This window comes from Micromesistius poutassou, assembly GCF_964030765.1.
Source record: "Micromesistius poutassou genome assembly, chromosome: 3".
Classification (NCBI taxonomy): domain Eukaryota; kingdom Metazoa; phylum Chordata; class Actinopteri; order Gadiformes; family Gadidae; genus Micromesistius; species Micromesistius poutassou.
This window is the reverse complement of record NC_140273.1, coordinates 2,519,023-2,546,780: the sequence shown is the minus strand read 5'-3', so window position 1 is coordinate 2,546,780 and position 27,758 is coordinate 2,519,023. Positions and strand designations below refer to the sequence as shown.

The 27,758-nt window shown below is 50.1% G+C and overlaps 6 protein-coding genes across 6 annotated transcripts in view; 4 read left to right on the top strand and 2 right to left on the bottom strand.

The window, feature by feature from the left end:
- LOC311340470 (girdin-like) overlaps positions 1-5,903 on the top strand; it is a gene marked incomplete at both ends in the record, with an annotated part of 30,925 nt that extends 25,022 nt beyond the window's left edge. The window contains 4 exon segments of the mRNA XM_084465357.1: positions 543-800; positions 1,724-1,761; positions 2,504-2,587; positions 4,639-5,903. Of these exon segments, the coding sequence (XP_084321483.1) occupies positions 543-800; positions 1,724-1,761; positions 2,504-2,587; positions 4,639-5,903 (1,645 nt within the window).
- Positions 5,904-6,917: 1,014 nt separating this feature from the next.
- Positions 6,918-10,342, top strand: mettl26 (methyltransferase like 26). The gene is made up of 6 exons (XM_084465156.1): positions 6,918-7,207; positions 7,527-7,695; positions 8,063-8,122; positions 8,210-8,277; positions 8,899-8,977; positions 9,365-10,342. The coding sequence occupies exons 1-6, from the start codon at positions 7,014-7,016 to the stop codon at positions 9,419-9,421; spliced, it is 627 nt and encodes a 208-aa protein (XP_084321282.1). The 5' UTR covers positions 6,918-7,013; the 3' UTR covers positions 9,422-10,342.
- A 1,071-nt stretch (positions 10,343-11,413) lies between these two features.
- On the top strand, positions 11,414-12,826 carry LOC311340469 (zinc-binding protein A33-like; the record flags this gene model as incomplete). Its single annotated transcript, XM_084465356.1, has 1 exon — positions 11,414-12,826. One exon carries the CDS (start codon positions 11,414-11,416, stop codon positions 12,824-12,826), a length of 1,413 nt encoding a protein of 470 aa, XP_084321482.1.
- Positions 12,827-14,600: 1,774 nt separating this feature from the next.
- On the bottom strand, positions 14,601-17,115 carry wfikkn1 (WAP, follistatin/kazal, immunoglobulin, kunitz and netrin domain containing 1; the record flags this gene model as incomplete). The annotated part of the gene is made up of 2 exons (XM_084465355.1): positions 14,601-16,485; positions 16,969-17,115. The coding sequence occupies 2 exons, from the start codon at positions 17,113-17,115 to the stop codon at positions 14,932-14,934; spliced, it is 1,701 nt and encodes a 566-aa protein (XP_084321481.1). The 3' UTR covers positions 14,601-14,931.
- Positions 17,116-19,868: 2,753 nt separating this feature from the next.
- LOC311341245 (ras-related protein Rab-40C-like) lies at positions 19,869-24,063 on the bottom strand. The gene is made up of 6 exons (XM_084466139.1): positions 23,588-24,063; positions 23,242-23,302; positions 22,831-22,891; positions 22,663-22,740; positions 21,860-22,082; positions 19,869-21,397 (listed from the first exon to the last, which is right to left on the bottom strand). Exons 1-6 carry the CDS (start codon positions 23,730-23,732, stop codon positions 21,069-21,071), a joined length of 897 nt encoding a protein of 298 aa, XP_084322265.1. The 5' UTR covers positions 23,733-24,063; the 3' UTR covers positions 19,869-21,068.
- Positions 24,064-24,587: 524 nt separating this feature from the next.
- On the top strand, positions 24,588-27,131 carry zp3c (zona pellucida glycoprotein 3c; the record flags this gene model as incomplete). The annotated part of the gene is made up of 8 exons (XM_084465354.1): positions 24,588-25,076; positions 25,173-25,279; positions 25,652-25,755; positions 26,088-26,274; positions 26,354-26,480; positions 26,555-26,631; positions 26,721-26,800; positions 27,001-27,131. 8 exons carry the CDS (start codon positions 24,588-24,590, stop codon positions 27,123-27,125), a joined length of 1,296 nt encoding a protein of 431 aa, XP_084321480.1. The 3' UTR covers positions 27,126-27,131.
- Between the last annotated feature and the right edge of the window lie 627 nt (positions 27,132-27,758).

Below are 27,758 nucleotides of genomic sequence, written 5' to 3'. Positions count from 1 at the left end.
GGACTCATCACAGACTCATCCACACTGAGATAGGACTCATCACACTGAGATAGGACTCATCACACTGAGATAGGACTCACCACACTGAGATAGGACTCCTGTTCTTATCTAATGTAAGTTCCAATCAACCCCTCAATTCTTCTCAATCTCTGCCCCCTTCTCTCTCTCTCTCTCTCTCTCCCCTCTCTCTTCCCCTCTCTCGCTCTCTCTCTCTCTCTGTCTCTCTCTCCCCTCCTCTCTCTCTCTCTCTCTCCCCCCCTCTCTCTCTCTCTCTCCCTCTCTCCCCCTCTCTCTCCCTCCCTCTCTCCCTCTCTCCCCCCCCTCTCTCTCTCTCCCCCCCTCTCCCTCTCTCTCTCTCTCTCTCTCTCTCTCTCTCTCCCCCCCCTCTCTCTCTCTCTCCCCCCCCTCTCCTCTCTCTCTCTCTCCCTCTCTCCCCCCCCCCCCTCTCTCTCTCCCCCCCCCCTCTCTCGCCCCCCTCTCTCTCTCTCTCCCCCCCCTCTCTCGCCCCCTCTCTCTCTCTCTCCCCCCCTCTCTCGCCCCAGGCGTGGCAACTGGATCACCCTGAAGATGAAGAAGCTCATCAAGTCCCGGAGCCGCGAGCGGGGGGGCAGCGAGGGCTCCCTGGGGCCCGTCACGCCCCCCGCCACCCGGCTCCTGCGAGGGCCTGGACGACGCCCACCTCCGCCTCCACCACGGCCCGCCGGACGGGGGCTCCACGGGGGGGTCCGACGGCTCGGGGGGGTCCCCGTCCGCCACGCCCCGCCCGTCCGCCGAGACGCTCTCCCCGCAGCGCAGCATCAGTGAGTACGAGCGCGTCGGAGGGGCGGCCGGGGGCGGGGCGGAGGCTAGGCCCCGCCCCCTCCTGGCCCCCGCTGCCACGAGGCGGTCGGGTTCCTGGAGGAGGAAGGTTCTGGAGATGGCAGGGTTCTGCGGGCCCCTCGCTGGGTCCACCCCCCACGCTCAGGGAGACGGGGGCCCGGCGGGCCGCCCCCCCCGCCCCCCCCCCAGAGGAATAAACCTGTAGCACCGTAGCGAGGTGTGGGCGTCGCTGTTCATTACGTGTGTAACGCATCCCACACACACACACACACACACACAGGCTGTGTTGTGTGTCGTATTGTTGTCGTTGTGAGTGCAAACGACTTTCGTTGAAGCGATCCACACGTGACGAGCTTTCAGTGTCAATTCAATTCAACTTTAATCGTGCAGCCCTTAATCACAGGTACAGTCTCAACGGGCCTGAGCAGACCGTGTGTTTATGACCCCCCGACCCGTGCCCCCCAGAGGGCAAGAAAAAACTCCCTAAATTTGCAAGGAAGAAATCTAGAGCCTAGGGTGCCATACGTACGCACACACATACGTACATACATTTACATTTACACATACCCACGGCGGAGTCAGCCACGCAGGGCGACTGCCAGCGGGTCAGGAGCAGTCAGGGTGAGGGCGTCTCACTCAGGGACACCTCGACACTCAGCTAGGAGGAGCCGGGGATCGAACTAGCAACTTTCAGGTTACCAGTCAACCCGCTCTACCTCCTGAGCCACTGTCGCCCCATACAGGCAAATAAAAATAGAGATGGAAAGAAATGGCTTTCCTCATTTCTACACTCATTTTTTTATGAGTTTAGGCTGTACTCATCACACTGGATAGGACTCATTACATAGTCATTAAAACTCATATTTTATGAGTTAAGCGCTAACCTCGCGTTTCTTGGGATTAGCGTGAACCTGGCGTTCTACGCTTTGCTGAAAGCTCATCGTGTGTCGATTGCTCGACATCCCCGGTTGTGTTCTCCCTGTACTGTGTGTGTGTGTGTCTGTGTGTGTGTGTCTGTGTTAATGTGTGTTCTCTCTCTCATTCCCCCACCTTGTTACTCTCATTCCCTCCATTCCCACTCTCCTCTGTCTGTCTGGCCTTCCTGCTTGTTTCTCTTCCTGCATTGGGCTGAGCTCTCTCTGTGTCTCCCCCCTCTCGTCTCTCTCTCTAACTCCCCCCTCTCATCTCTCTCTGTGTCTCCCCCCTCTCGTCTCTGTCTGTCTCCCCCCTCTCATCTCTCTCTGTCTCCCCCCTCTCGTCTCCCTCTCTATCTCCCCCCTCTCATCTCTCTCTGTGTCTCCCCCCTCTCGTCTCTCTCTCTATCTCCCCCCTCTCATCTCTCTGTGTCTCCCCCCTCTCACCTCTCTCTCTATCTCCCCCCTCTCATCTCTCTGTGTCTCCCCCCTCTCATCTCTCTCTGTGTGTCTCCCCCCTCTCGTCTCTCTCTCTAACTCCCCCCTCTCATCTCTCTGTGTCTCCCCCCTCTCACCTCTCTCTCTGTGTCTCCCCCCTCTCATCTCTCTCTGTGTCTCCCCCCTCTCATCTCTCTCTGTGTCTCCCCACTCTCGTCTCTCTCTGTGTCTCCCCCCTCTCATCTCTCTCTGTGTCTCCCCCCTCTCGTCTCTCTCTCTGTCTCCCCCCTTTCACCCCCCCCCCCCCCCCCCCCCCCCCTTGGTGTTATAAGCGGCCGCCCTGAAACTGTTTCCCCGTATGAGGAACCGACTGAAGGACCGAGACAAAGTCAAGTCTCTGCTGCGCCGCTCCATGTGTAAGGAACGGTTTCCCTTTATGTCGCTAACTCTCTGACCATCTGGAGCTAACTCTCTGACCGCCTGGAGCTAACTCTCTGACCGCCTGAAGCTAACTCTCTGACCGCCTGAAGCTAACTCTCTGACCGCCTGGAGCTAATCTGTCGCTAACTCTCCGACTGTCTGGAGCTAATCTGTCGCTAACTCTCCGACTGTCTGGAGCTAATCTGTCGCTAACTCTCTCACTGTCTGGAGCTAACTCTCTGACTGTCTGAAGCTAATCTGTCGCTAACTCTCTGACTGTCTGAAGCTAACTCCCGGCGCTCTCACCGTGTGAGGGGGGAGATCAGAGTTCAAAGTGTGTAGTTGAGTGGTGTTCATAATTTACAATTCACAATCCCCTGGTAGTTGGCTGGTAGTAGGCTACAATAACAGCCAACACATTAGCATCACCTTCACGACTTGCTTTGAAACATAAAGCACTCATCCTGTTTTAAAATGTACACACTGGTGTTTCCAGCCTTCGTGTTCCTCATTCCCGTCTGACATCACCTCAAATGAAATCCTGCAGAACAGTGCGTTACCCGCTTAAGAAGAACCAAAAACCACGTAGAAATCGTATCAAGTGCCTTTGTGCCTCCTCAGTTGCACCTGTGTCCAGTTAATCAATCCAAACCTAAAGCCAGTTTCCAGTGTGACCAAAGTCATTAGTTCATACCCGCCTGCATTCTCAACAACACTCACCCAGACATCTACGTTATCTTTATGCCTCATCCATTCATCCATTCACCCGTTCATCCGTTCATCCCAGCCCTGGATGGCCTGGCTGGCCCCGCTGAAGGGCCCAGGGAGGAGGGCCACTGGAGGGGCTCCTTGGAGCTGTTTGAGGGGCCCCAGGCTGAGGAGGAGGAGGAGGAGGAAGAGGAGGAGGAGGAGGAGGAGGAGGAGGAGGAGGACAGCAAGATGGACATTTTGACCTCTTCCCTTTCCTCCTCCGTCACGTCCTTGCTTCATCACCCTCATTACACCGTCACCACCACTACCACCACCCCGTCACCACCCGGTCATCATCTCCACCCAGCCGACACGGCTGTCCCAGATATCTCTAAACTTTGGCTCACAGGTATAGGCACTAGAGGCATTCCCATTCATTCCCTCTTGTTTTTGTTAGCTTGCTTTTAGCTAACATAGCTAACATTATAGCTAATATTACGAGCTGTACTCAGTGACCAGAGAAGCTTTATTATTTTTTGCATTGAGTGTTAAACAGAGTAACAATACAGCATATTGTCAGTTGAGCCAGACATTCATATGTATATTTATAGGTTGCGTTCTCATCTAGTCTTCTTCTCCACAGATAAAGATTCGGTCGATAGCGCGTCTGGTTTTGAGGACCATGAAGACCTGCAGCACGGTAAAGCCCCCTCGAGTTTGTTCCCTTTGCATGCAGATGGATGTTTATATATATATATATATATATATCCCGGGAATTGGGAGCTAATCCATCAAATCCTAAACATGGCCTTGATTTAAAATCGTCTATGCTCGTTGTTCAAAGCCGACGTCAACGGCTGAGAAACGTTAGACTCTGCTGCCCTCTGGTGGTGGCAAGAAACGTTAGACTCTCCTGCCCTCTGGTGGTAGCTCGGCAAAGGAAGACGACGCTGGTTTAGCAGAAGTGCAGAGTCATACTGCAAACCCAGCTCCAGAGTCTCATGTTTAACCCTCCTGTTATGATCGTTCGTCATGAACAACCAAAATGTCCCCGATTCAACTTGTTTAAATATCAAAAAATGGTTATGGTTATTAACCCCTCACAGATCATTGTTCAAATAGGGTAATACACTCGTTTTTATCAGAAAACCATGTTCAAACTTATTTTTATGTACTTTGGAAACATATTTTAGGACACTTTTTTTTGTTTTCCACTTCCATTTTTTTCATTGAACTTAAAAACGATTCGCCCGTCATGTTCAGGGTCAGTTCGACCGGTTCACTCAAACCAAATCCTTGGCTGGTGACGCCACCTGCAGCCTCGTGTCTATGCCTCACGACGTCTAGCTGTCGTCAGTGCCCGACGCCGCCCCTCCTCACACCCTGTTCTCCCTCCTGATTGGTCCCCCAGGACCGACCGGCTCGCCGAGCCGCGCCCACAGCGAGAGCAGCGGGGAGTTCAGCATGAGCCTGGACAACGAGCCCTGGTCCAACGGCAGCAGCCCGCTGCAGCCGCCGCTGTCCTGCCGCTCGCCCTGCGCCCACCCGCCCCCCAACGACACCTCCAGCCCCCGGCACACCCACCCCGCCGCCGTCGCCAACGGCTCGGTGCTCCTCCACGCGGACCCCCGGGACCCCCAGGTCCACTGCAGCCCCCCCGCGGTGCAGGTCAGAGACCCGGCCCCCCCGGACCTCTGGCCCATGAGGACCACCAAGACCATCAGGAGGGGCTCCAAGGCCAAGGCCGCCTCCCGCCGCGCCTCCGACTCGGGGGGCTCCTTCAAGCTGACCAAGGTCCTCAACGGGCTGAGCTCCAAGTCCAGCCCGGCCAAGGCGGAGCCCCCCGCCACCACCGCCACCACCACCGCCGCCGCCGCAGCCCACTCGGCGGCGGCGTGCTCCCCCATCACGGTGCTCTACGTCCAGGGGAAGTCCTCCTCCGTCTCCGGCTGCCTCAACTGCTTCTCCACGCCGCTGGGGAGGGAGGGCCGCCTGCGGGGGTTCCGCTGCCCCAAGGTCCTCCCGAGGGCCAGCAGCGTCATCTCCACCGCCGAGGGGTCGTCACGGCGATCCAGCATCCATAGCGCCTGCAGGGTGGCGGTCCAGGCGGCGCCGGAGCCCGCCCCCGCCCCAGCCCCCGCCCCCGGAGCGGCGGCCAATGAGAAGAACGCCCTGGAACTCAACCCGGGCACGCCGCCCAACCAGAGCCGAGAACCGGCCGCGGCGGTGGACCGCCCACATCCCGCGGAGCCCGACCCCACGCCGCCCCTCAAGCCGCCCCGGGACCCGGCGCTGGCGACGGGCCCCCCCCGGTCCCCCGTCCAGGAGAGCCTGTTCGGCTCCCCCTTCACCTTCAGCTCCGTCTTCTCCAACACCATCTTCAGCGAGGCGGCGGCGGCGCCGGCGGGAGGCGGCGACCCCCCCGGGCCGGAGGACGGCGGCGAGCGGAGGCAGAGCTCCTCCCCTCACCGTGATCCCAGCGTAGCGCCGGCCGACCAGACCCCTCCCCCCGCGGCGGACACTGAGAGGGGGGTGAGGGGGGAGACGGGGGAGACGCGGGGGGAGGTGAGGCCGGAGGGGGGCCCGCCGCCGCTGGGGGAGAAGGAGGCGACGGTGGGGTGAGACGTGGGCGTCTCGTGTTCCGGATCCTCCTGCAGAGACCCTCGCTCCAGATCACAGGGAACCAGGGAACCATTCCCTGCATTTTTTTGCAGTGAATATTCTGTGGATGTCAGATGCTACAGTTTGATGAACTATGATGAGCTTTCTCTCTGCTCACTCCTTCCCTCTTTGCGTTTCTCTTTTGGGATTATGTTAAAGGATATGTACGATATTTATTCATTCTTGGTATTATCTTACTTGTGTTGCACTTATTTATTGAATGACAGCTCACCCCCTGGTCACTTTGACTTAATGATTTGGTTCCTTCTTTGTCCCATGGTGTCATATTTGTACACATGTATGACCCTACAACAGTTTCTTCTGCTGCGCCTCACTCCCTCCATTCACCCTCTCATAGTATGTGGATAGTGTCCATGTGTCAGATATCCCTGTCTTCTCCTACCGGTGTGGACGTATGGGAGGTACGAGGAGGCATATTTCTGTTATTTTCCTGATGTTAAATAAGATGTTTATCAGATGTTTATCAATTGCATAAGTTGTTCCCAAAAACCATTAAAGGGTGAATTCCTATATTTCCTATATTTTCATTGGTCTCATGGTTTCATTGGTTGAGTACCCTGACAAAGAAATACATATTTTGATAAACACAATGAATGAAACTAGAAGCGTGGGCATGTGTTCTGGCAGTGAGAACATGAAATGATTAAACAGATATGGAAAATGCAGTGACTATGTGGATAATTTAATGATTATGCCAGTGCTTTGTGTATTGATAGGGCAAATAGCTACTTAGCCTTTGCTAAAAAAAAAGGGTTGGGTTAAAAATGGCATACAATTTAATTGAATATAATGTAATGTTTAATGTATGTTTATAGTAAACACACATTACTACTTTACTTTGAGTGCCCCGTGCAGTACCACAGATCACCACCCGGGGGTGCTGCTGGCATCATTTTCCAGAACGACGTCAACGGAAGTGATCGTTTGTCTCACTCGTCGACTCTTGCTCTGTTGCAAAACACACACACTCCTCGACTTCGAGAAGCACACTGTTCCCCTGAACTGGAGTGGCTCTGCCGAGCTCGGCGACTGATCCTAGGGTACCAGAAGATGCTGAACGCCCCGGCTGCAGAGCGGAACAAGGACCCCATCCTGGCGGTGCTGCGGGGCTGCGTGGACCCCCGGGGGCCCCTGCAGGCCCTGGAGATCTCGTCCGGCACCGGGCAGCACGTCGCCCACTTCGCCCGGGCCCTGCCCCACATCACCTGGCAGCCGTCCGAGTTCGACCATCAGTCGTTGGCCAGGTGAGAGTCAGGCAGCGCGTGCATGTGGCTCAGTAGGTAGAGCGGGGTTGTAACTAGAAGGTTGCTTGTTCGATCCCCGGCTCCTCGGAGTGTCGAGGTGTCCCTGAGCGAGACGCCTCACCCTGACTGCTCCTGACGAGCTGTGTGTCGCCCTGCGTGGCTGACACCGCCATTGGTGTGTGAATGTGTGCATGAATGGGTGAATGTGTGCGTGAATGTGAGGCAGTGTTGTAAAGCGCTTTGAGTGGCCACTGGTTAGAGAAGCGCTGTATAGATGCAGTCCGTAACCAGTGTGTTGTTGGTTGGTTGTGTTGTTCAGTATAGAAGCGTACAGGACCCACTACCAGCTGGACGGGGTCAAAGCGCCCATCCACCTGGACGCCTCCGCACCGTATGACACTTGGGGCTCGGGGTCCATCCAGGCCGAGAGCCTCGACCTGGTGGTCAACATCAACATGATCCACATCTCCCCCATAGCGTGTACCGAGGTAACAAATATCTGTATTAGTGTGTTACATTTACATTTAGGGCGTTTTATCATATAAGTGACTTATAATAACACAATAAGTCAATTTGTCAGAAGAAAGAGAAACAACAATATATCTCTGTGGGTACAGTAAGGATGTTCATAGAACCAAGTGCCAAGCATTAACCATCACTAGGTTAACCCATTCCCTGTGTACAACAAATATAGCTAGGATAAGATGCTACCCTATGCTAAGTACTATTTTTAAGTGCAAGGACGTACAACATACAATAAGTGCTTACATTAAGTGTATATGTGTACATGATTGATAAGTATATGATTACCGTACCGTGTGTTCCTCGTATAATAACAGCATCATGTGTCTCTAGGGTTTATTCAAAGGGGCAGGTCACATTCTAAAGCCCCAAGGAATTCTGCTGACCTATGGGGTAAGTCCAGTGGTCCTGCGACGTATGTTATGGCCATCAGGACATGCTGCCACCCATCACCATAACCTTCCCTTTTCTTCTGTCTAGCCATATGCTGTGAACGGTCAGATCACCCCCGAGAGCAATGTGAACTTTGACCTCAGTCTCAGACAGAGGTAGGCCTACCTCAAATCTACGTTTTTTTTATTAATGCAGATATTTGGGTTGTATGGGATGCTTTAGTCATTATGTCAAACGACAAAGACAAATATTAATCCAACAATGATAACTAGAGATGTTCCGATACCATTTTTTCCTTCCCGATTCTGATTCCTGAACTTGAGTATCGGCCGATACCGAGGATAGAACGATACAGCATTTGCATCATAACTAGTGACAGCACTTCTATTTTATTCTCTATTCTTGTAGTGAAGAATCCATGTTTTTCCGACTTGGTAGCTTGAACGCACGTAGGTCTGAGATGACGCGTTTACCATTCCAACTTTCCACTTACCACCGAACGAACGCAGCATAACACCGTAGTGTTTGTGATGTTCTCTACCTGGGTAGTAAATGAGTCATGTGATGGTATCGGAACGGTGCACAGACTTGCGTACTCGCCGATACCCGATACTGCATTTTAGGCAGTATCGGAGGAATTACTGGTATCGGAACAACTCTAATGATAACAATGTTCTGATAATACTGTAATAATATCAAAGCCTAACAAATAATGGAGGTTATAACATAATCAGATGTCTGGATGTCCGCCCTGAACATGAGCTCATGTGTTCCAGGAACGCAGAGTGGGGTCTGAGAGACATCGCTCTGCTCAGCTCCATGGCCCAGCGGAGCGGTTTGTTCCTGGAGAAAGTGGTGAGCAGCTCGCTTTCAACGCATGTTGGAATTTAGAAAAACAAATGCATTCGGCGGCATTGTGGCTCAGGAGGTGGAGCGGGTCGGCTGCTGGAAACCAGAAGGTCGCTAGTTCGATCCCCGGCTCCTCCTAGCGGAGTGTTGAGGTGTCCCTGAGCAAGACGCCTCACCCTGATGAGCTGGATGTCGCCCTGAATGTGAATGTGTGCATGAATGGGTGAATGTGAGGCAGTGTTGTGAAGCGCTTTGCGTGGCCACTGGTTAGAAAAGCGCAGTATAATTGCAGTCCATTTACCATTGATATGACCACGATTGATAACATGTCGGGAACTGGCACTTGGAAGTTATTAAAGGTGTCCTTTTGTTTCTTTGTGTTTTTGACCCCAGGTGGACATGCCGGCCAACAACAAATGTCTTCTGTTCAGGAAGGAGAGTTTGGTGTAGGAGACCTGAGGAGGGTCGTCTGCTGGAGGGTTTAAAACGCGTTTCCAGTGACAGTCGGCCGTCTGTTCTCTGGCCGTCCGTCCTCAACCACACGCATCGCCAAGTTATTCCACTTCACATTATATTGAATGAGAATCATTCTGTATGAAGATATTAATTCATTATGAAGCTGGTTATAACCAGACTGTAGCTGGTTCTAACCAGCTAGTACAGACTGGTTAGAACCAGCTACAGACTGGTTAGAACAGGATACAGACTGGTTAGAACTGGCTACAGACTGGTTAGAACCACACTGTAGCTGGTTCTAACCAGCTAGTACAGACTGGTTAGAACCAGCTACAGACTGGTTAGAACAGGATACAGACTGGTAATAACCGACTACAGACTGGTTAGAACCAGCTACAGACTGGTTTAAACCAGCTACAGACTGGTGATAACTGGCTGGTAATAACCAGCTACAGACTGGTAATAACCAGCTACAGACTGGTTAGAACCAGCTACAGACTGGTGATAACTGGCTACAGACTGGTGATAACTGGCTACAGACTGGTAATAACTGGCTACAGACTGGTAATAACCAGCTACAGACTGGTTAGAACCAGCTACAGACTGGTTTGAACCAGCTACAGACTGGTTAGAACCGGCTACAGACTGATGAGCACAAAATCACTCAACGAGTAAACTATCACTACTCAATGTCATTACTTTTGCCATTTCAGTTTTATGCTTATTCACATATTGTTTTGCTAATTGTTTCAATATTTATTTTTACAAGATCACTAAAGCTAAGGGCTTTTTTTTCTTTTGTTTTTCCAAAGTACCGTGTCTCAATATGTTTTAAGTGTTATTCTGTGTATAGCACAGAGAGAAAATTGAACCTTTTCTGAAAGCCTGTTGAAATAAAATCCTTAATGCCTAATGCCTAAATCCTATATTTATTTGGGTTGTATGGAATGCTTTGGCAATTATGTCAAACAATGAAGACGAATATTAATCCTTACTAAAATATTAATCAGTCATTATAGACCGGTATTAACCAGCTACAGACCGTTTTTTAACCAGCTACAGACTGGTTATAACCAGCTAGTACAGCTTGGTAAGAACCAGCTACAGAGCGGTAGCAATCAGCTACAGACTGTTTTTAACCAGCTACAGACTGGTTAGAACCAGCTACAGACTGGTTAGAACCAGCTACAGACTGGTTAGAACCAGCTACAGACCGGTTAGAACCGGGTAGTACAGACTGGTAAGATCCAGCTAGTACAGACTGGTTAGAACCAGTTACAGACTGCTCAGAACCATCTACAGACTGGTTGATGGCTGACTATGCACATGAAGGGAACAACGGCGTTGTGTGGATAGTTGTGTATCACTTGTTGCGGCCGTGGCCGTACCCACCAGAGGCTTTGCTCTGTCGCCCCCTCCTGGGCGAGACAAGCCCTCGTTTCCCCGGCTCCACACCTGTTGGACGTGCACACCTGCCACCCATCTCTGGTCGTCATCATCCTGCCTTACTTACACCCTGGTTAACCCTAACCCTGGTTCTTCACCCACTCATCGCCAGGTCGTTGTCCCAACCACGGTGGATCACCAACCCCTACCTGCCTGACCCCCACCCTGAGTGCTCATCTACCTGCCCCCCCCTCCCCCCTTGAGGTACTAAGTTGACTCCCAATACTGGATTTCGTTGTTATATTGTTTATAGTGTGCTTATCTCACTCATCATGCCCTGGCTGAATCAACCGTTGACAATCAAGCATTTGGTGTACATGTCGAAAAGTTGGTCAAAGTCTGATCTGTGGCCCAATGATGTTATAAAAGGATTTGCTATTGATAATAAAACTGATCATATTACTGACGTGGATTGATAGCAGGTGTGTCAGTCCCTCGGAGAGCTCAGTGTGTGATCTCCGTCGAGATCATAGGAAGCAGATTGAAGAGGGATGCTTTTTGGTCACTCGCTTTTGCTTATAAACTTGGATATCAGGTAAAATGGCGGAGGAAACCACTGGTTTAAAGAGTTTCCTGACTTGCCAAGTATGTCGTGAGATTTTCAAAGAACCCGTGTCTCTGGGCTGTCACCACAACTTCTGTCACGGCTGTCTTCAAAGCTTCTGGGAGCATGCTAAAAACAAAAACTGTCCTACTTGTATGAGAAAATCCTCAAAGGAAAATCTCTTCATTAATTTTGGACTACAGGAAGCAGCCAACGACTATGCTGGAAGACGGAGAGCTGATCCCCCCGAGTCTAGAGAAGTGTGTAGAACACACACACAGGACCTAAAATGGTGTGAGGATGAGCAGAGAGTTGTGTGTCTTGTCTGTGAGGATGTCCATGGTCGCACACTGGTTCCTCTAGAAGATGAGGTCCGTAATGTCATGGTGCTGCTGAAACCTCAATTACCGTCTCTGAGGAGGAGAAGGAATTCATACGAAGAGATTAATGACAAATATGAAAACATGGGAAAATACTGCAAGAAACAACTGGGGGAGACAAAGAAACAGGTCATGGGAGAGTTTGAACATCTTCATCAGCTTCTACATCAAGAGGAGAAGGACAGAATGGCAGCCCTGAAGGAGGAAGGGAGACAGAAAAGGGAGACAATCATCCTGGAGCAGAAGAACGTTCAAGCACAGATCTCCACTCTCTCAGAGGTAATCTCCGCTGTGGAACAGGATCTGCCGCTGAAAGACAATGCAGCGTTTCTCACCATCCCCAGGGACCTCTGGTCAGGGTCTGGTCCAAAGCTGCTTCCTGGAGTTCTGGTAGACGTGGCCAAACACATGGGAAACCTGTCCTTCAGAGTGTGGGAGAAGATGAGGGAGAAAATCAAGTTCACACCTGTTATCCTCGATCCAAACACGGCATCAAACCGTGTTTTTATCTCAGAGGATCTGACCAGTGCGAGACATAAGACCGGACAGCGGCAGGATCAACCTGACAACCCAGAAAGGTTCATGGTGCATTCTAATGTTCTGGGTTCAGAGGGTTTCACCTCAGGGATACACAGCTGGGAGGTGGAGGTAGGAGACCATCCCCACTGGCTGATAGGGGTCACTAAAGAGACGTCGGACAGGAAAGACGGGGTTTATGCATCGCCAGATAATGGGTTCTGGTGTTTATTCCATCACAAGAATGGGTACAGTAATGGTTCAGATCAAACACTGGATTTGGAGAGGAATCCAGAGAGAATCAGAGTCCTGCTCGACTGTGGGAAAGGGGAGGTGTCCTTCTACGACCCTGAAGGAAATGTTCACATCTTATCTCATAGAATCACATTTTCTGAGAAGATCTTCCCATTCTTTAGTGTTTGGCCAGCAGGTGAAGCTCAAACCGTAGATCTGAAGGTGTGTGGTGCTAAAAGTGATGGGAATGTTGTGAGAGAAGAACTGAACACAGTTTAGCTGTGAGATATTGTAGAGTCATTCACAGCACAGAAGGATTAATGTTTAATGAGGACAGCCAATATACTGTAATAAAAGAGCCTTATCTGTATCTTTAAGAAGGAAAGGTTAGTCAAAGTCTGCATGTTATATTATCCAATCTGCAGTCTGTCTGCAATAAATGACTTGACAAGGAAAGGGTCAGTCTTATAGTACCAACAAAATAGACATAATAAAAAAATCTAAAAGGTGCAGGTAAAATATATTACAAGAGACGATAAAGTGAGTGGGGTAAAGGTAGTCAGTTCATTGTTCACCAGTATGGTAGCCTTGGGTGGCCAGAAACGACATGCCCAGGGGTCAGGGGTCATTAAGGGATAACGTTTTAATAATGACTGCCAAGCTGTCGTCTTTTTCAATCTGTATAAAGCATTGATTATTGTTAACAGAATACAACTTGTTGTATTCTGACACAAAAAAAAGACTGAATATCGAATTAAATGTAAAATAAACGATTATAACAATAGAAGACATTTAAAATGTTTATTATATCATCTGTATTGCATGATGTATAATGTAGTTTTCTTACTGTTGGGAAAATATCTGTATGCTGAATATAATTCTACAAATTATTGTTCAAGTTTTGTCTGCCTAAACAATTAAGGTTTACAAAATGACAGTGACTGTTTATGAATTGCTTGCTCTGCTTGAGTATTACTGCAATAGAAACATTAAAGTTGATTTTGTTGATTTTGTTTGTAGTGTGATTACTGGGACTACTGGGATGGACTGGGAAGGAAGGAGACTACTGGGATGGACTGGGAAGGGAAGGAGGGATCGTTGTTGAAGTCAAGACTGGCAGAGCTCCAGTTAAACTAATTTACAAATATTATTCTTGGTCTTATATACCACTGACATACATCGCCAAATGACCATAGGGCACATCATGTTTGGTTCTTAAATTGAAGCCTACAAGTGGGACCAATGTTATGTTTTTGAATCATTCCTTTCAATACATTTTAAAAGAATACCACCTTATATTTTGTAAAAGGGTACATGTTTATTTTCAAAATATTCAATTGAATACATTGAACAGCAAAATGAACATAAGACAGTGCTTGAAAGAGAACAGAGAGCAACATGCTTAACAATAAATCATAACGTTGTTCACAGTACAAAAAATGAGCATGAACACACTGATGTACCTCAGGTATACAATAGAAAAAAGATCTTTCTAAACACATTATTTGAAATATATATATAATTGATCCTCACTAGCAGAGTGAATTTCGTTTCATTCAATAAATGAGCATGTTCATTTTCCCAATACTATAATAGAATTCACACATTGCTATATTGAGCTTTTGGTTATTCACAAATACTTGAATGTAGAAAAAAGGCACCAGTATCAAAGTACTTCTTTAATATAAAACGAGCGACATCTAGAACCAAGCTGTTCAGTGAGCCATCGTTTTTTTAACATTGTTTTCACGTATTCGTAATATTCTCCATTATGTGCTCCATCATTAAACACCCCGCTGCTTAGCTGCCTAGTAGTGTAGCCACTCCCACGCCACTCATTCTGTGGCCCACCAGGTTAGTAAACGGACCAATGGACTGCATTTATACAGCGCCTTTCTAACCAGTGGCCACGCTTTACAATATGGCCTAACATTCACCCATTCATTCACACATTCACACACCGACGGCGGAGTCAGCCACGCAGGGCGACAGCCAGCTGGTCAGGAGCAGTGAGGGTGAGGTGTTTCGCTCAGGGATAAAGGAAGGAAGGAGGGACCCTACTGGGATGGACTGGGAAGGAGGGAGACTACTGGGATGGACTAGGAAGGAGGGAGACTACTGGGATGGACTGGGAAGGAGGGAGACTACTGGGATGGACTGGGAAGGAGGGAGACTACTGGGATGGACTGGGAAGGAGGGAGACTACTAGTCAGGATGAGGCGCCTCGCTCAGGGACACCTCGACACTCGGAGGAGCCGGGGATCGAACTAGCAACCTTCCGGTGACCAGCCAACCCGCTCTACCTCCCGAGCCACATGCCTCCCACGGAGTTCGCTGGCGTGCGGCGCCCCCCACAGCCCGTCCGCCCCGTGTCTCCCCGGGGGCTAGTCCTGTGGGTGCGCCGGCCCCTCGCAGGTCTTCCTGCTGACCGCCTCCCGGACCTTCCTGAGCCGGCGCTCCGAGACGCTCCTGACGTAGCTGTCGGGCTGGATGACGGCCATGCCGTCCTGCACCACGCCCATCACCAGCCAGGGGCTCCCCTCCGCCGCCGCCGCCGTCATGTTGGGGCACGGGCAGCTCCAGTCCACCCGGGCCACCGTCACCTCCAGGTGCCGGGTGTTGAAGAAGCTCAGGCCCATCTTGTCGTCGCGCAGCACCTCCTCCAGGCTGAAGCGGGCGATGCCCGAGTCCAGGTCCTGGATAAGCTCCGACAGCCGGCCCACGATGGCGAAGTCGCTCCGGCACAGGCTGGCCACCAGCTTCCCCCGGACACGGCACGGCCGGCACGGCCGCTGCCTCGCCTGCGGGCAGCGGGCCTCGCATTCCTTCCTGCTCCGGAAGTTGTTGGCGTTGCCGTGGCAGCCGCCGTAGGCGAAGGCCTGGCAGCGCTTGGCCGGAGGGTTCCACGCCCAGCGCGCCTCCCAGCTCTTGCACGGCCCCTGCACGGCGGCCAGGGCGCAGGTCCCCGCCCCCTCGCGCAGGCAGGACGCGCGGCACTCGTCGTACGTCTCGAAGCGGTTCCTGCTGTCCTCGCAGCCGCTGTTGCTGAACGCCACGCAGGCGCCGCCACCGCCGGCGCCACCGCCGCCGCCGGCGTCGTAGTACCAGTCCACGTGGCGCTCGGCGCTGCACACCCGCAGGTCCACCGCCGCCAGGCAGTCGGCCGGCGAGAAGGGCGGGCCCATGGGCAGCTCCGGGTCCTCGCCGAAGTCGTGCTCCGCCCTGCGGACGACGGACAGCGGGTAGTCGGCCCGCAGCGCCCCGGCCGCGTTGCGCGCCACGCAGGTGTACACCCCCGTGTCCCACACCTGCGCGTTGTAGACCACCAGCTGGCCGATGTTGGTGATCACCACGTTGCCGTACATGCGGTCGGGCCGCATCACCAGACGGCCGCGCCGCTCGCTCTGCTTCTCCCAGGTGACCTCGGGCTTGGGGACGCCCAGGGCGTCGCAGTGGAAGCTGACCGTGCCCCCCACGTACGTGGACTGCGGGGTGGGGTTGGAGAAGAGGGTGGGGGGCAGGGCGTCCGCCAGGGAGGCGGTGGGCGTGGGGGGGGCCGTGGGGTCCCGGCGCGGCGGGCCGGTGGGCGGTCCGGCCAGGTAGAAGCGGCAGGCCACCTCGGTGAGGGTGGCGCCTCGGACGCAGGCCTCGGCGTCCATGTAGCAGCGGTTGAAGTAGGTGAGGCCGTCGGAGGCGCAGGTGAAGCCGGGCTCTTTCTCGCAGCGGTCCCGGCACTTGCAGACGGGCTGGCCCTCCCAGAGGTCGCAGGTCGCCCCCTGCTGGCTGCAGAGGAACCCGCTGCAGGTGGCGGCGCTGCCTTCGCCGTCCGCCCCGTCCGGCGCCTCGGGCTGGGGAGGGGGGCCGTCGGAGAAGCGGGCCGCCACGCAGCTGCTCAGACCGCAGACGTTGGTGCAGCACTTCTCAAAGTCAGCGCAGTCCTGCGTACAAAAAGCAAACGGTAAAGTCTAGGTGCACGAGAAGAGTTTTATGGATATCTTGAGACGGAGCTGTGAGATAATTCAAATATATAGTGACGCAGTGAGGACAACTGAATGCCTGGACTCTCCTTATAGTAACCAGCCAGCACCCCATTACAGATTTAAATTTTGCCTGTATGTATGTATGTATGTATGTGTGTATGTATGTGTGTATGTGTGTGTGTGTGTGTGTGTGTGTGTGTGTGTGTGTGTGTGTGTGTGTGTGTGTGTGTGTGTGTGTGTGTGTGTGTGTGTGTCTATGTATGTCAATGATGGCCCCCATTGCACTCCTGATCATCCCTGGAAGGAGGGATACCCCACTCTGCGTTCCTCCTCAAGATTCCTTCCTTGCCAATGAAGCTTATTTTATTTACGATTTATGTGGAGTGGAGTGAGGTTTATGAGTGGAGTGAGATCAGTGAGATCCTTCAGGTAGATAGTCACCTCATCGACGTTGCATTCTCTCTCACAGGTGCTCTGCGCGTCCACCCACAGATTGCCATTGAGCTTGTTGGGACAGACCCCCTGGTGTTCAGCCGTGGGCCCTGCGACACTTGCTGCACTTTCGACGAACGCGTTAAACGACAGCATGAAGAAAAGAGGAAACCAAACGCCTCCAGAAGCACTGGAAACGTTTGCGCCAGGGACGTTTCGCAGTGCGTAATGGCCAGTCGTACATCGCCTCCTCCGGACGCGAGCCAAATTGGACATTGTTCAGTCCTTTTGCACGATTCAGCCCCGAAACAGTTCCATAACTCCTCCTAACGTTAGGAGACCTTCTTCAAAGGCCATTCGACCGTCTCTACATAACCCAATACTCCATGGAATAACGATCGATTGATTACGGATTGGTTTGGCAAAAACAGAAAACATAATCATAAAGCCAGCGTCTGTTGAAGTCGTGTCCCAGACGAGCAGTATGGGCCGAGGCGACACAATGAGAGAAGAAAGGGGCAGCATCGTCTCTCTGGGGGGCTCAGAGAGAGGGGTGGAGAGGGCAGCCCCCCCTGCGCCCCCCAGGGTCTGAACCTTTAGGAAGGAGTCCCCTGCGGCCAGCAACTGGACAAACATTGTAAAAACAGAAGGAGGAACTTCAAAGAAATTGTGCGGACCAGGTTAGCAATCTGTCCCCACGATTGGGCGATTCTGGAGACAAATAAAATGTTGTCCTCAGACAGCATTTATGGAGCGTCTATAAACGTGCCAATAAATCCTATCCCACTTTCTTTAAGACATGCGTATGGTTGATACTGTTTTAAATTATATGACTAAATATGGCCTAGTCCTTATTTCTATTGAGCTGAAAGTTTATATTCTTCCTGGGCAGAGGGGGGGGGGGTCGCCATGACGCGCAGTTTACGCAGGGGGCGGGACCCATCCCGTGTTAAATAGTAAAATAAAGTGTTGTTTACGCCTGTCTAGTCTAGACTTTAGGCACATCCTGTCATCCCTCCTTTACCACACAGAGCTCACACGGGACGTCCCGCCAACAGGTGGGGACACGTAACCCGATTCATCTGCTCACTGTCCTGTTGTCGCGAGGTTATGAGAAGCAACTCTCGGTTTCTTTTCAGTGGAAATGACCCCTTGACCTTTGGATGACTTTTGACCTCACGGCATTCAAACGTCCCGGTGAACCTCAACTGGCCAATGGGACATCAGCCCCTAATTAATTCAAATTCACCCCCCACTCACCGGGAGATACCGACCAGCCTGGCCCAACAATGAGGCAACCAGTTCCCACACATTGACTTGAAATGTCAATGTTTTATTTATGTTTTATTGAGGTCACTTTGTTACAACAGAGCCAGTACTTTTTGGTCAGTTCCGTGTGCAATAGTGCATCTCAAAATTCACCCAAAACAGGCCTATTAATAATAATAATGCTGATCTCATGGGAATGTCTTCATTTGATATCTATATGCCATGGAATTAGACGTTATGCAATTTATGATAGGATAGTTTCTTTGCATGCCCCGACAAGACAGCAAACTGAAAATGATATACAGCCAAACACACAGCCCTGTTGCCGTGGGAACATTGGTTTATGTGTCTCATTTCACTTTTCATTAAAACTACACTAAAGTGTGGGTGTCCTGTTTCAGCTCCAAGTCAACACTATGAGATATTAATAAAAGTGTCCCTCAAAATCAACAGAAGACATTTAAGATAAGCTATGTATAGGGCAATGTTCATCCATCTGTTTGGACAGGTTAGAATAAAGTATAACTTACCACTGCAGAGTCCACCCTGAAGCAAAGAACATAGCAATTATTGACTTTGTGAAATAAACTACTAATGTTTGGAGAATCTCTCAGTCTCTCTAGAACTTGACTGGGGACCCTGAATTGTGCATCTTTATATTTCATCCCTTTATTTTTATTGCTATATTGATTGTAACTAATACAAAATAAAGATAGTTTTCATATTTCTTAAAGGAAAAGTACAGAGGATCAGGGCTACATTTGATATTTAAAGTCAGAATTAGGGTTAGGGTTAGGCAGGTTAACCCAGACTTTAAACTTAGAACTCAAAAAAAAAATCAAATATGGCCCTAATCCTCTTCTGTAGCAAAGAACACTAATGACACACCCTCACCCCTGGTGTCCCTTCGCCGGGGAGTCGAGGAGGATGCTGGGGAACGCTCCAACCACAGGGGGCAGTGGGCAGACTGTGTTAAACCCTGGACTTCTATTCCCGTTTCCTCAGAACTATGGCCTTGTTTTAGTAGCAGCGACAGAATGGCATCGATTAGTGTTGACGGCTCACAGCCAATTTAAAGCAGACTACTTCAGGCCTCCTGTTGTGTGGAGCAACATGTTTTACTCCGACTGGCTCATTATACTACAAAGGGGTGCAATTGTTAAGTTATTTTGATCCAAAAGGTGTTAACATGCCTTTCATGAATTTCTGTAAATCCAACCCAGTCTGATGGGCAAGTCTTAAATCCCTGAGGATTTAAGACTTGCCCCAACTCTGACAGCTTTTAAAACAAGACTGATGACTTTTGTTTGCTTTAGCTTTCTGCTAAACCTTAAATCTACAATGCTTCTATCTATTTAGTTATTTTATTACTAACTTTGCCTTTATTTTCTCACTGCTTTTTTTAAACTTTGCCTTTCTAAAATGCTTTTTTTTTTAACTTTGCCTTTATTTTCTATTTTACTTTTTTCCCTTATCTTTCATTTTATTGTATGACAATGTTTATATTTGAAGCACTGCCTTGTGTATGAGTCTGCCTTGTGTATGAAAAGTGCTATATAAATAAAGTTACCTTGCCTAAAGTACAATTGATAAAGGCGTATAGACACAAAATGAACACTTTCACAAAAGGCTTTTTTTTAATTAACTTTCCTTTATAAGAAATGCAAATGTATTTTTGTGACCCTGTATATAAAACAGACTTCCAACCTTAGGAAGGCCGAGATAAAGATTCAGTTTATGAAAGTTGGACAGTTAAAAATGACCATGTCAAAAATATTTCTAAAAATCAAATTTCCAATCCGACTTAAAATTAACAAAGAAAAACATTGAAGACATAATAAGGGAAAAGTTGGACATTTCTGAAAAACGTTTTTTTAAGTATCCTAGACATGGAAAGCTGGGCCTGTGCATTACGATCAAGTAAAGACCTACGGAAGTCCACATCGATCAATCCAACCAATTAGCCGCAGTATAGCACTGAGACCCAGAAGTCCCCTGTGAGGACAATGGTGAACCTCAACCCGTCTGTGGGCTGAATGGTAAACAGGGACTGGTGACCAGTGACCCGTCTGTGGGCTGAATGGTAAACAGGTACTGGTGACCAGTGACCCGTCTGTGAGGAGGTACTGGTGACCAGTGACCCATCTGTGATTGGTCGATAACAGGGGTCGGTTTGACATGTATTAAAAGGGGTGATGTCATGCCACCATCACCCCTTTAACCAATAGGAATGACCGGAAGCACCTGAAGAGGTAAATAAAAGGCATCAAACTAATTCTGCCTGGAGTCCCCAGGCTGGAGTTAGCATAAATAACACGTAAATAACGTCGAACGATTAAAAAAGAAAAAAGTTAACGACACAAAAACATTCAAAAACACAGAATTCCCCAAATGTCAACAACACGTGACCGGTTGTCGACAACAACCAAACTCATCCATACAATCATCATGTGATCACAAAGCCCCTCCCCCGACAAGGTCCATCCATCGGAGGGCTGAGGGGCGACGCTCCGACTCGCCTCTCAGTTCCACCAAAACCAGTAACCTCCACTGGGATTCTGAGAGGACCGGAAGGAGCAGGGAACTCCTAAGATGGCCCCCGTTCTGTAGAAAAACTCTAACCAATCCGTTCCACGTCAGCGGCTAATCAAAGACCGAAAACCCACCGCAGTACTCCCAACGCAGGCTCCGATTGGCTCTCCTTGCAGTGTTGCCAGATTGGACCCTAACCCTAACCCATTCTGGCAACCCTGGCTGCAGCAAGCGCCCCTATCCCCCCCCCCACCCCGGTGAAAATACAACTCCCCCGTCCCGCTTGGGGGGGGGGTCGCCAACTACTCCTAGGATATCTTGCAGTTCCCCTTAGAGGAGGAGGACGAGGAGGCGGAGGAGGAGGAGGTGGTGGTCTTGGGGGGGCTCTGCGGGGGCTTGAAGGACTTGGAGCGCTTCAGGCTGTTGCCCTTGCTGCCGCCGCCGCCGCCGCCGGCCGCCGCCTGGCTGGCGGTAACGGAGTAGGAGCGGCCGTGCATCATGACGGCGTTCATGCCGTTGGCCATGGAGAAGGAGCGCAGGTGGGACTTGATGGCGACGGGCAGCGGCAGCTTGTCGATGAGGTGGACCGGAGTACAGGAGACGATGGAGCGACAGCACAGGTCCTGGAGGCTGAAGACTTGGGGGGAGCGGGGGGGGGCATAGGGGACACAGGGGAGGGGGGGGGACACAGGGGAGAATCGATTCATTTGCTCCAAATATCGGTATACATCTATTTAATGATTTTTTTTTTGCATTTTCCTGTCGAGTTTGACAGGAAGTATGGTCCAAAATATAGATATTTAAATTAATAAAATAAATATTGATATTTAAATTAATAAAATAAAGTCACTGAAAAACTCAGTTTGGACTGTGAATAAAGACAGAAGTTCAGCCCTTTTCACGGTCATTTAGTATTCATCGTTAGACATACATCGGTATGTATCGTGAGGATTGTCTAACAATATATCGATAATCGCTGCATGATATTATCGGTATCACGGTATCACGGTACCCTGTGATTCCCCCCCCCCCCCCGCAGACGTAACAATAAAACGAGGGTATCGTTATAACCGTCAGCAGATCCTCACAGCCGCCTCACCTCGGTTGGGCCTCCAGAACTTCTCCATGCCGTGTCTCATCAGCACGATCCTGGACAGCTCCGTGAACGACTCGATGACGTTGAAGTTGCACAGCGGGCTGACCTCGAAGAAGGTCATGCTGTTCTTTTCGGCGTAGGCGCGGGCCTGCTCCGTGGGCACCTGCCGCTTGAAAGCCAGGTGGAGCCGGTTCCCCACCAGGATCTTGGGCACGCCCGGAGCGTGCTGGGCGGCGGGACGAGGAGAGGAAGGTTTGAGGAGAAACTGGAGTCTGGGATCTCCAGCACAGACACAGTGCCGGAACAGAAAGCCCTGTACTGGGATGTTGTGATTCCCATACCAAATACTGGTTCAGAGTTCACCTGGACGCTTCATACCACCGCCCCCGATACCCCTCTTATGCACTTATTGTATGTTGTACGTCCTTGCACTTGCAAAAAGTACTTGGTGTAGCGTCTTCTCCTAGCTATCTCTGTTGTATACGGGGAATGAGTTAACCAAGCGTGTGTGTGTGTGTGTGTGTGTGTGTGTGTGTGTGTGTGTGTGTGTGTGTGTGTGTGTGTGTGTGTGTGTGTGTGTGTGTGTGTGTGTGTGTTCAAGATAGCGCCCATTGCACTCCTGATAATCTCTGGAAGGAGGGATCCCCCGCTCTGTGTTCCTTCTCTAGATTTCTTCCTTGCTAATGAGTGGTTATTTTTCTTGCCCTCTGGGGGGCTTTGGGGGGGAGGGGGGGGGGGTAAATCCCTGGACCTGTGATTAAGGGATATACTAAAAACATTGAATCAGGACCAGAGTGTGGGTTTACCTCATCGATCTCTCTGATCCAGCGATCGATACCATCAAACGACCAGCCGTTAGTGATGTCATACACCAACAGGATGCCCTGAGGAACAAAGGGATATCTGAATGTTAACATCCTCAGAACCCCATTCTGACCCATGTTCACTAGGCTGGTGGTGAGGGGAGCTCCTACCTGTGCACCACGGGAATACGACCTGAAGATGGTGCAGAACCTGCCTTGCCCAGAGGTATCCCTGTCAGGACAGTCACACGTTAACACAGGGGTTCTTCATCATTAGTCAGTGCCGTGTCTAAGTGAGCGGCATGCGGCTCAGGAGGGAGAGCGGGTTGGCTGGTAACCGGAAGGTTGCTGGTTCGATCCCCGGCTCCTCCTAGCTGAGTGTCGAGGTGTCCCTGAGCGAGACGCCCTCACCCTGACTGCTCCTGATGAGCTGGCTGTCGCCCTGCGTGGCTGACTCCGCCGTTGGTCCGTGAATGTGTGCATGAATGGGTGATTGTGAGGCGATATTGTAAAGAGCTTTGAGTGGCCACTGGTAAGAAATGCAGTCCATTCATCACCATGTAAGTGCTTTAATATTCTTACCAGAGCTCTAACTTCACTCTCCTCCCATCCAGTAGGATGGTGGTGGTTTTGTAGTCGATACCTAATGAGAAATGAGAATAATGACAAAGGGCTCCAACACAAATCACACACACACACACATCTCAGCCTGATGGACACACACACCACACATCAAATCACACACACACAGACACCACACGCACACACAGACACCACACACACACGCACACACACAGACAGACCTCCGCCTGATGAATACAAAATACACACACATCAAATTACACACACACACACACACACACACACACACACACACACACACACACACACACACACACACACACACACACACACACACACACCTCACCGCTGGTGTAGGCGTAAGGGGACTCGGCCGAGCCGTCCTGCAGGCTGTCCAGGATCTCCCCCTTCCCCACGTCGCTGTCTCCGACCAGCAGGAACTTGAGCAGGTAGTCGTAGCTCTTGACCGGGCTGCCCTGGGTCCCCGTCATCCCAGAGCCCCTGGCCCCGCTGCCGGGTGCTAACCAGACACCGCTAGGCTGGAGCTAGCCGACCCGGAGTTAGCTGTGGCTAGCCGAGCCGGAGCTAGCTGTGGCTGGCCGAGCCGGAGCTAGCCGTTAGCAGTACAGTCCGGACGTCTCCCCGCTCCTACCGAACACAAACATCTCGATCCACGTCCCCTCAGCACTGATCCACTAACTGGGCTATACTTGACTAGGTTACGGCTAGTTAAAACGCGGTCTACGAGTCAAAAGAACAGTTGTGTTATCTGCATTATGAGCTATTCTGCCCACAGAAAGAATAAGAATTAAACCCTGATCTCGGCTGTTTCCGCTCTCCGGCGGATGTTGTGTTGTTGTTGTTGTTGTTGTTCTGCGGGAGACGGACGGGAGGAAAAACCCGACGACGGAAACAATTTAGAAATAGGCGATCATCATTTCGTTTTTTATTATTTTATGTATGAGTTCTGTATGAAAATAAACATTTTAAAATATAGAAATGTTTTTTTGAGGTGGAGGTTATGCTTTTTTATTTTTACTCGCGCATGCGTGCATATGCAATGAAATTTGTTACATCCCATTTTTTATACAACCTACTTTTTGTATACTCGCGCATTCGTGCACATGCAATCAAATTAGTTAAATTCCATTTTTTTTACGCCCCTTTTTTTCTCCACGCATGCGTGCACATGCACTTGGCTTGACATCCCATTGGCTAGTCTTAATTAGGATTACCTGCAGCTGTGGCAATTAGCCTCCATTCCCACCGTATAAATAACAGGTGACAAGTTTGTTATTTTTGTAAGCTGGGACTAGTGTTATCATTAAACTATTGCATAGTGCGCAATGGCGATGCTAGTGCCTGGTATCCTTTTCTTCTTCTGTTGCTTTGCTTCAGGTTATACCATCAACAGCAATGTCTCTAAGCTGTACGGGGATCACATACAGGGATCCAGAGCTATCGTCGAGGAGACGGCCCAGCTGAGCCCAAGGAGTTCCAGTGGTTTCGGACCTCTCCCTGACTTCCTGCGTGTCCCAGTCGTTCGGGACTTCAAGGACTTCTTCTCCCCTGGGGGTCCTACCGGGCCGGTGCCGGACGAAGTAACGGGGATTCTGCGTGCGACTCCAGCGCCAGTCGTTCCGGACCCTGGGCTCCCCCTGTTGGGAGTCGTGTGCCTCGTGGACTCATTCTTTGTGAGGGTCTCTAGGAGCCTGTTCACCAGCAGGCATGCGTCGATATTCCTGAGGCTGGGATTATGTCGTGTGAACCGACGCAGTAGCAACTTTTACTACTTCTTCTACCGGCCAACAAGCAGTTGTGGCTTCATCCAGACGGTGAGTGGAGCGTTACCCTTTAGACGGGTACACGGTGTGTGGTTTATACCCGTCTAAATGGTGGGACCCGAGTCTGAACCACTGCCTTTATTCCAGGAAGAGCCGGACTTCGTGTCTGTCGCCATCAGTCTTCGCTACCGTCCTCCGGGTCCAGTCGTGTTCGAGCGTCCCTTCCATATCGACATACGGTGTCTATACCACAGGTCCGATGTTTTAATTTATTAATTATTTTTGCTTTCCTACATGGCAACAAGTGACTCAACTCATTCTTTTCAGCACTTGCTGAATTATTTATACATTTAAATGGACTGCATTTATACAGCGGTGTCAACCACGCAAGGTGGCAGCGACAGTTAAGAGTGAGGTGTCTCGCTCAGGGACCCCTCGACACTCAGCTAGGAGGAGCCGGCGATCGAACTTGTAAACTTCTGGTTACCAGCAAACCCTCTCTACCTTCTGAGCCACATGCCACCACAATTTACAAATGCTAAATGTGTGTCCGTCTACATGCATTGCATCTACGCAAAACAATTGTTTTGTCTGTATCCACTTTATATAGTGTGTTTTCTTCCCAGGATCCACCACGTCTACTCCGCTGGCATCCGCCCCATACTGCTGGGCGGCCCTGTCCCCGTAAGCCTGACCTCTGAAATAATAGCTCAGATCGTCCCTAGAGATGGTAGGTAGCCATTACAACTGGCCAAATGTTAACCTGGGTGATGTTTGTTATATTAAAAGAGAAGCCTAATATAGAGTTGTTGGTTAATCGACCAATGTCCTGGTGGTACTGATGCCAGTCTACTCGTTGACTTTAAAACCACCTTTTTTACCTTGTTTAGTAAGGCCATGTTAACTCCTGGCTCAACCGACGGTATCGTGTTGCCTAAACTCGAGATGGCCAGCAGGAACACAAACTCTTAAGAGTTGAAACACTTGTCATTTGGAGGAATCTCTTGCTACAGAGGTCTTCTCTTGCTTTGGGAAGGGTTGACTCTGCTTTTTCGCCTGCAGCTGAAGGCAACGAGCTGACCGGCACCCAGATCTTCACCCTGGGAGAACCAATTTTCTTCGAGGCCAGACTCGCTGGCCCTCAGGCCAGAGCCCCCGCCAGCCAAAGGCTGTATGTGAACAAGTGTTTCATATCCCCCTCCCAAGACCCCAATGCAGATCCCAAATACATAGTGATCGATAAACTGGGGTGAGGCTCGTCCTGTGAGAAGGTATTTTCTTGCTTGAATGGAACCAGACAAGTAATGCACTCATTCTTTTGACTTCAGCTGCATGCTTGCTGGCAGGATTACCAATCAGGCCAGGTTCCTGCCTTCAGTCTCAAGGAGCTCTCTGAGCTTCTCAGTCAGCGCCCCGATCTTCAGAGAGATGCTAGTTGGCCCGGGAACAGTCACGGTATAGCAGGAATAATTATGCACTTTTGGTCATCGTACCACTGCCACCTGAATAACCTTTATTCCATTCTCTAGCTCTACATGCACTGTGAGATCGTAACTGGGCCCCTGATTGCAACTGTCACCAGGAAATCCTGCAATCCTGTCTTTTAGTAAGTTGCTTTCATTCATGGTTTGCATCGTAGCTTTAGTGCTCTCGGCTGAATTGCGTTTCCCTAATTGAAATGGTGCCTAATTCCAGCGGGTGGAGAGAGCTTTATGACAGCAACGAGGTCTGCCGATGCTGTAGGCGTTCGCAGTCCTGTGGGCCTGATGTCAGAGGTGAGTTTATTCAGCTTTTCACTGGTGTAAATGTCCACCCGACTTTGTTTTATGCCTTTTGTATCAAACAGTTGACTGTAGTCTATTACATGCTACTGCAATTTCTCCTTAGTTTGGCTGGAGTTACTTTATTTTACTTGAAATGAAGATGCTATTGCTCATCCTCTAAACAATAATTTGCCTTAATGCACTTTTTTCAGCTTCAAACACCTTGTACGCCAGCAGTGCTCTGGTGGTCGATGCTGATCTGGAACCAACTACCAAGGCAGCGCCCATAGACGATGAAGAGTTCCTCAATTACTCAGAGTCAGACTTGGACTACTGAGTTCAGACTTTTTAATGAGCCTGCTGTTTTAATTGGGTTTCAATAAAATGATTGCCCTTGCAACAGACTTCAAATACAAAGTACATGACTTAATATTTTAAACATCCCAATTCATTTAGATATGGATTTTTAAACTATGCTTCCATGATTGAAATGATTGAAAGTCTTTTTTTTGAGACTTTGTAAAGGCATCTCCTGATCGTTGTGGTGTACAGGCGGTCACTGACCACCAGGGTGTGGAAAAGATTCATTCTCTGAGTGCCTCCTTAGAAGGCAATCTCAGAGTGGACCCGTAGGACGGTAGTTAGGTGAGTGCTGCATGCAGCGCTCAACTATTAAGTTGTATTTTCTACAAACTGGGACCTATCTCCTTCCTAAAATTTTCACCTAGAGACTCTTTCAATTCTAAAATGTTCAGGTTAGCTTGGTGTGCGCTTCTTTAACGATTTTTTTTAAATATGTTATACTTTTTAAGCTATTCTACTTTTAAAATACTATTTTTTTTACAATGGAAGACAGTAAGACACTACTTCAGACTTCGTAACTTGGTCAATATTTTATCGTTAACCATCTTTCAAAGGTTTAACAAGTTATCTTCAATAATCAAACAGAAATTCGATTACCTTTTATATT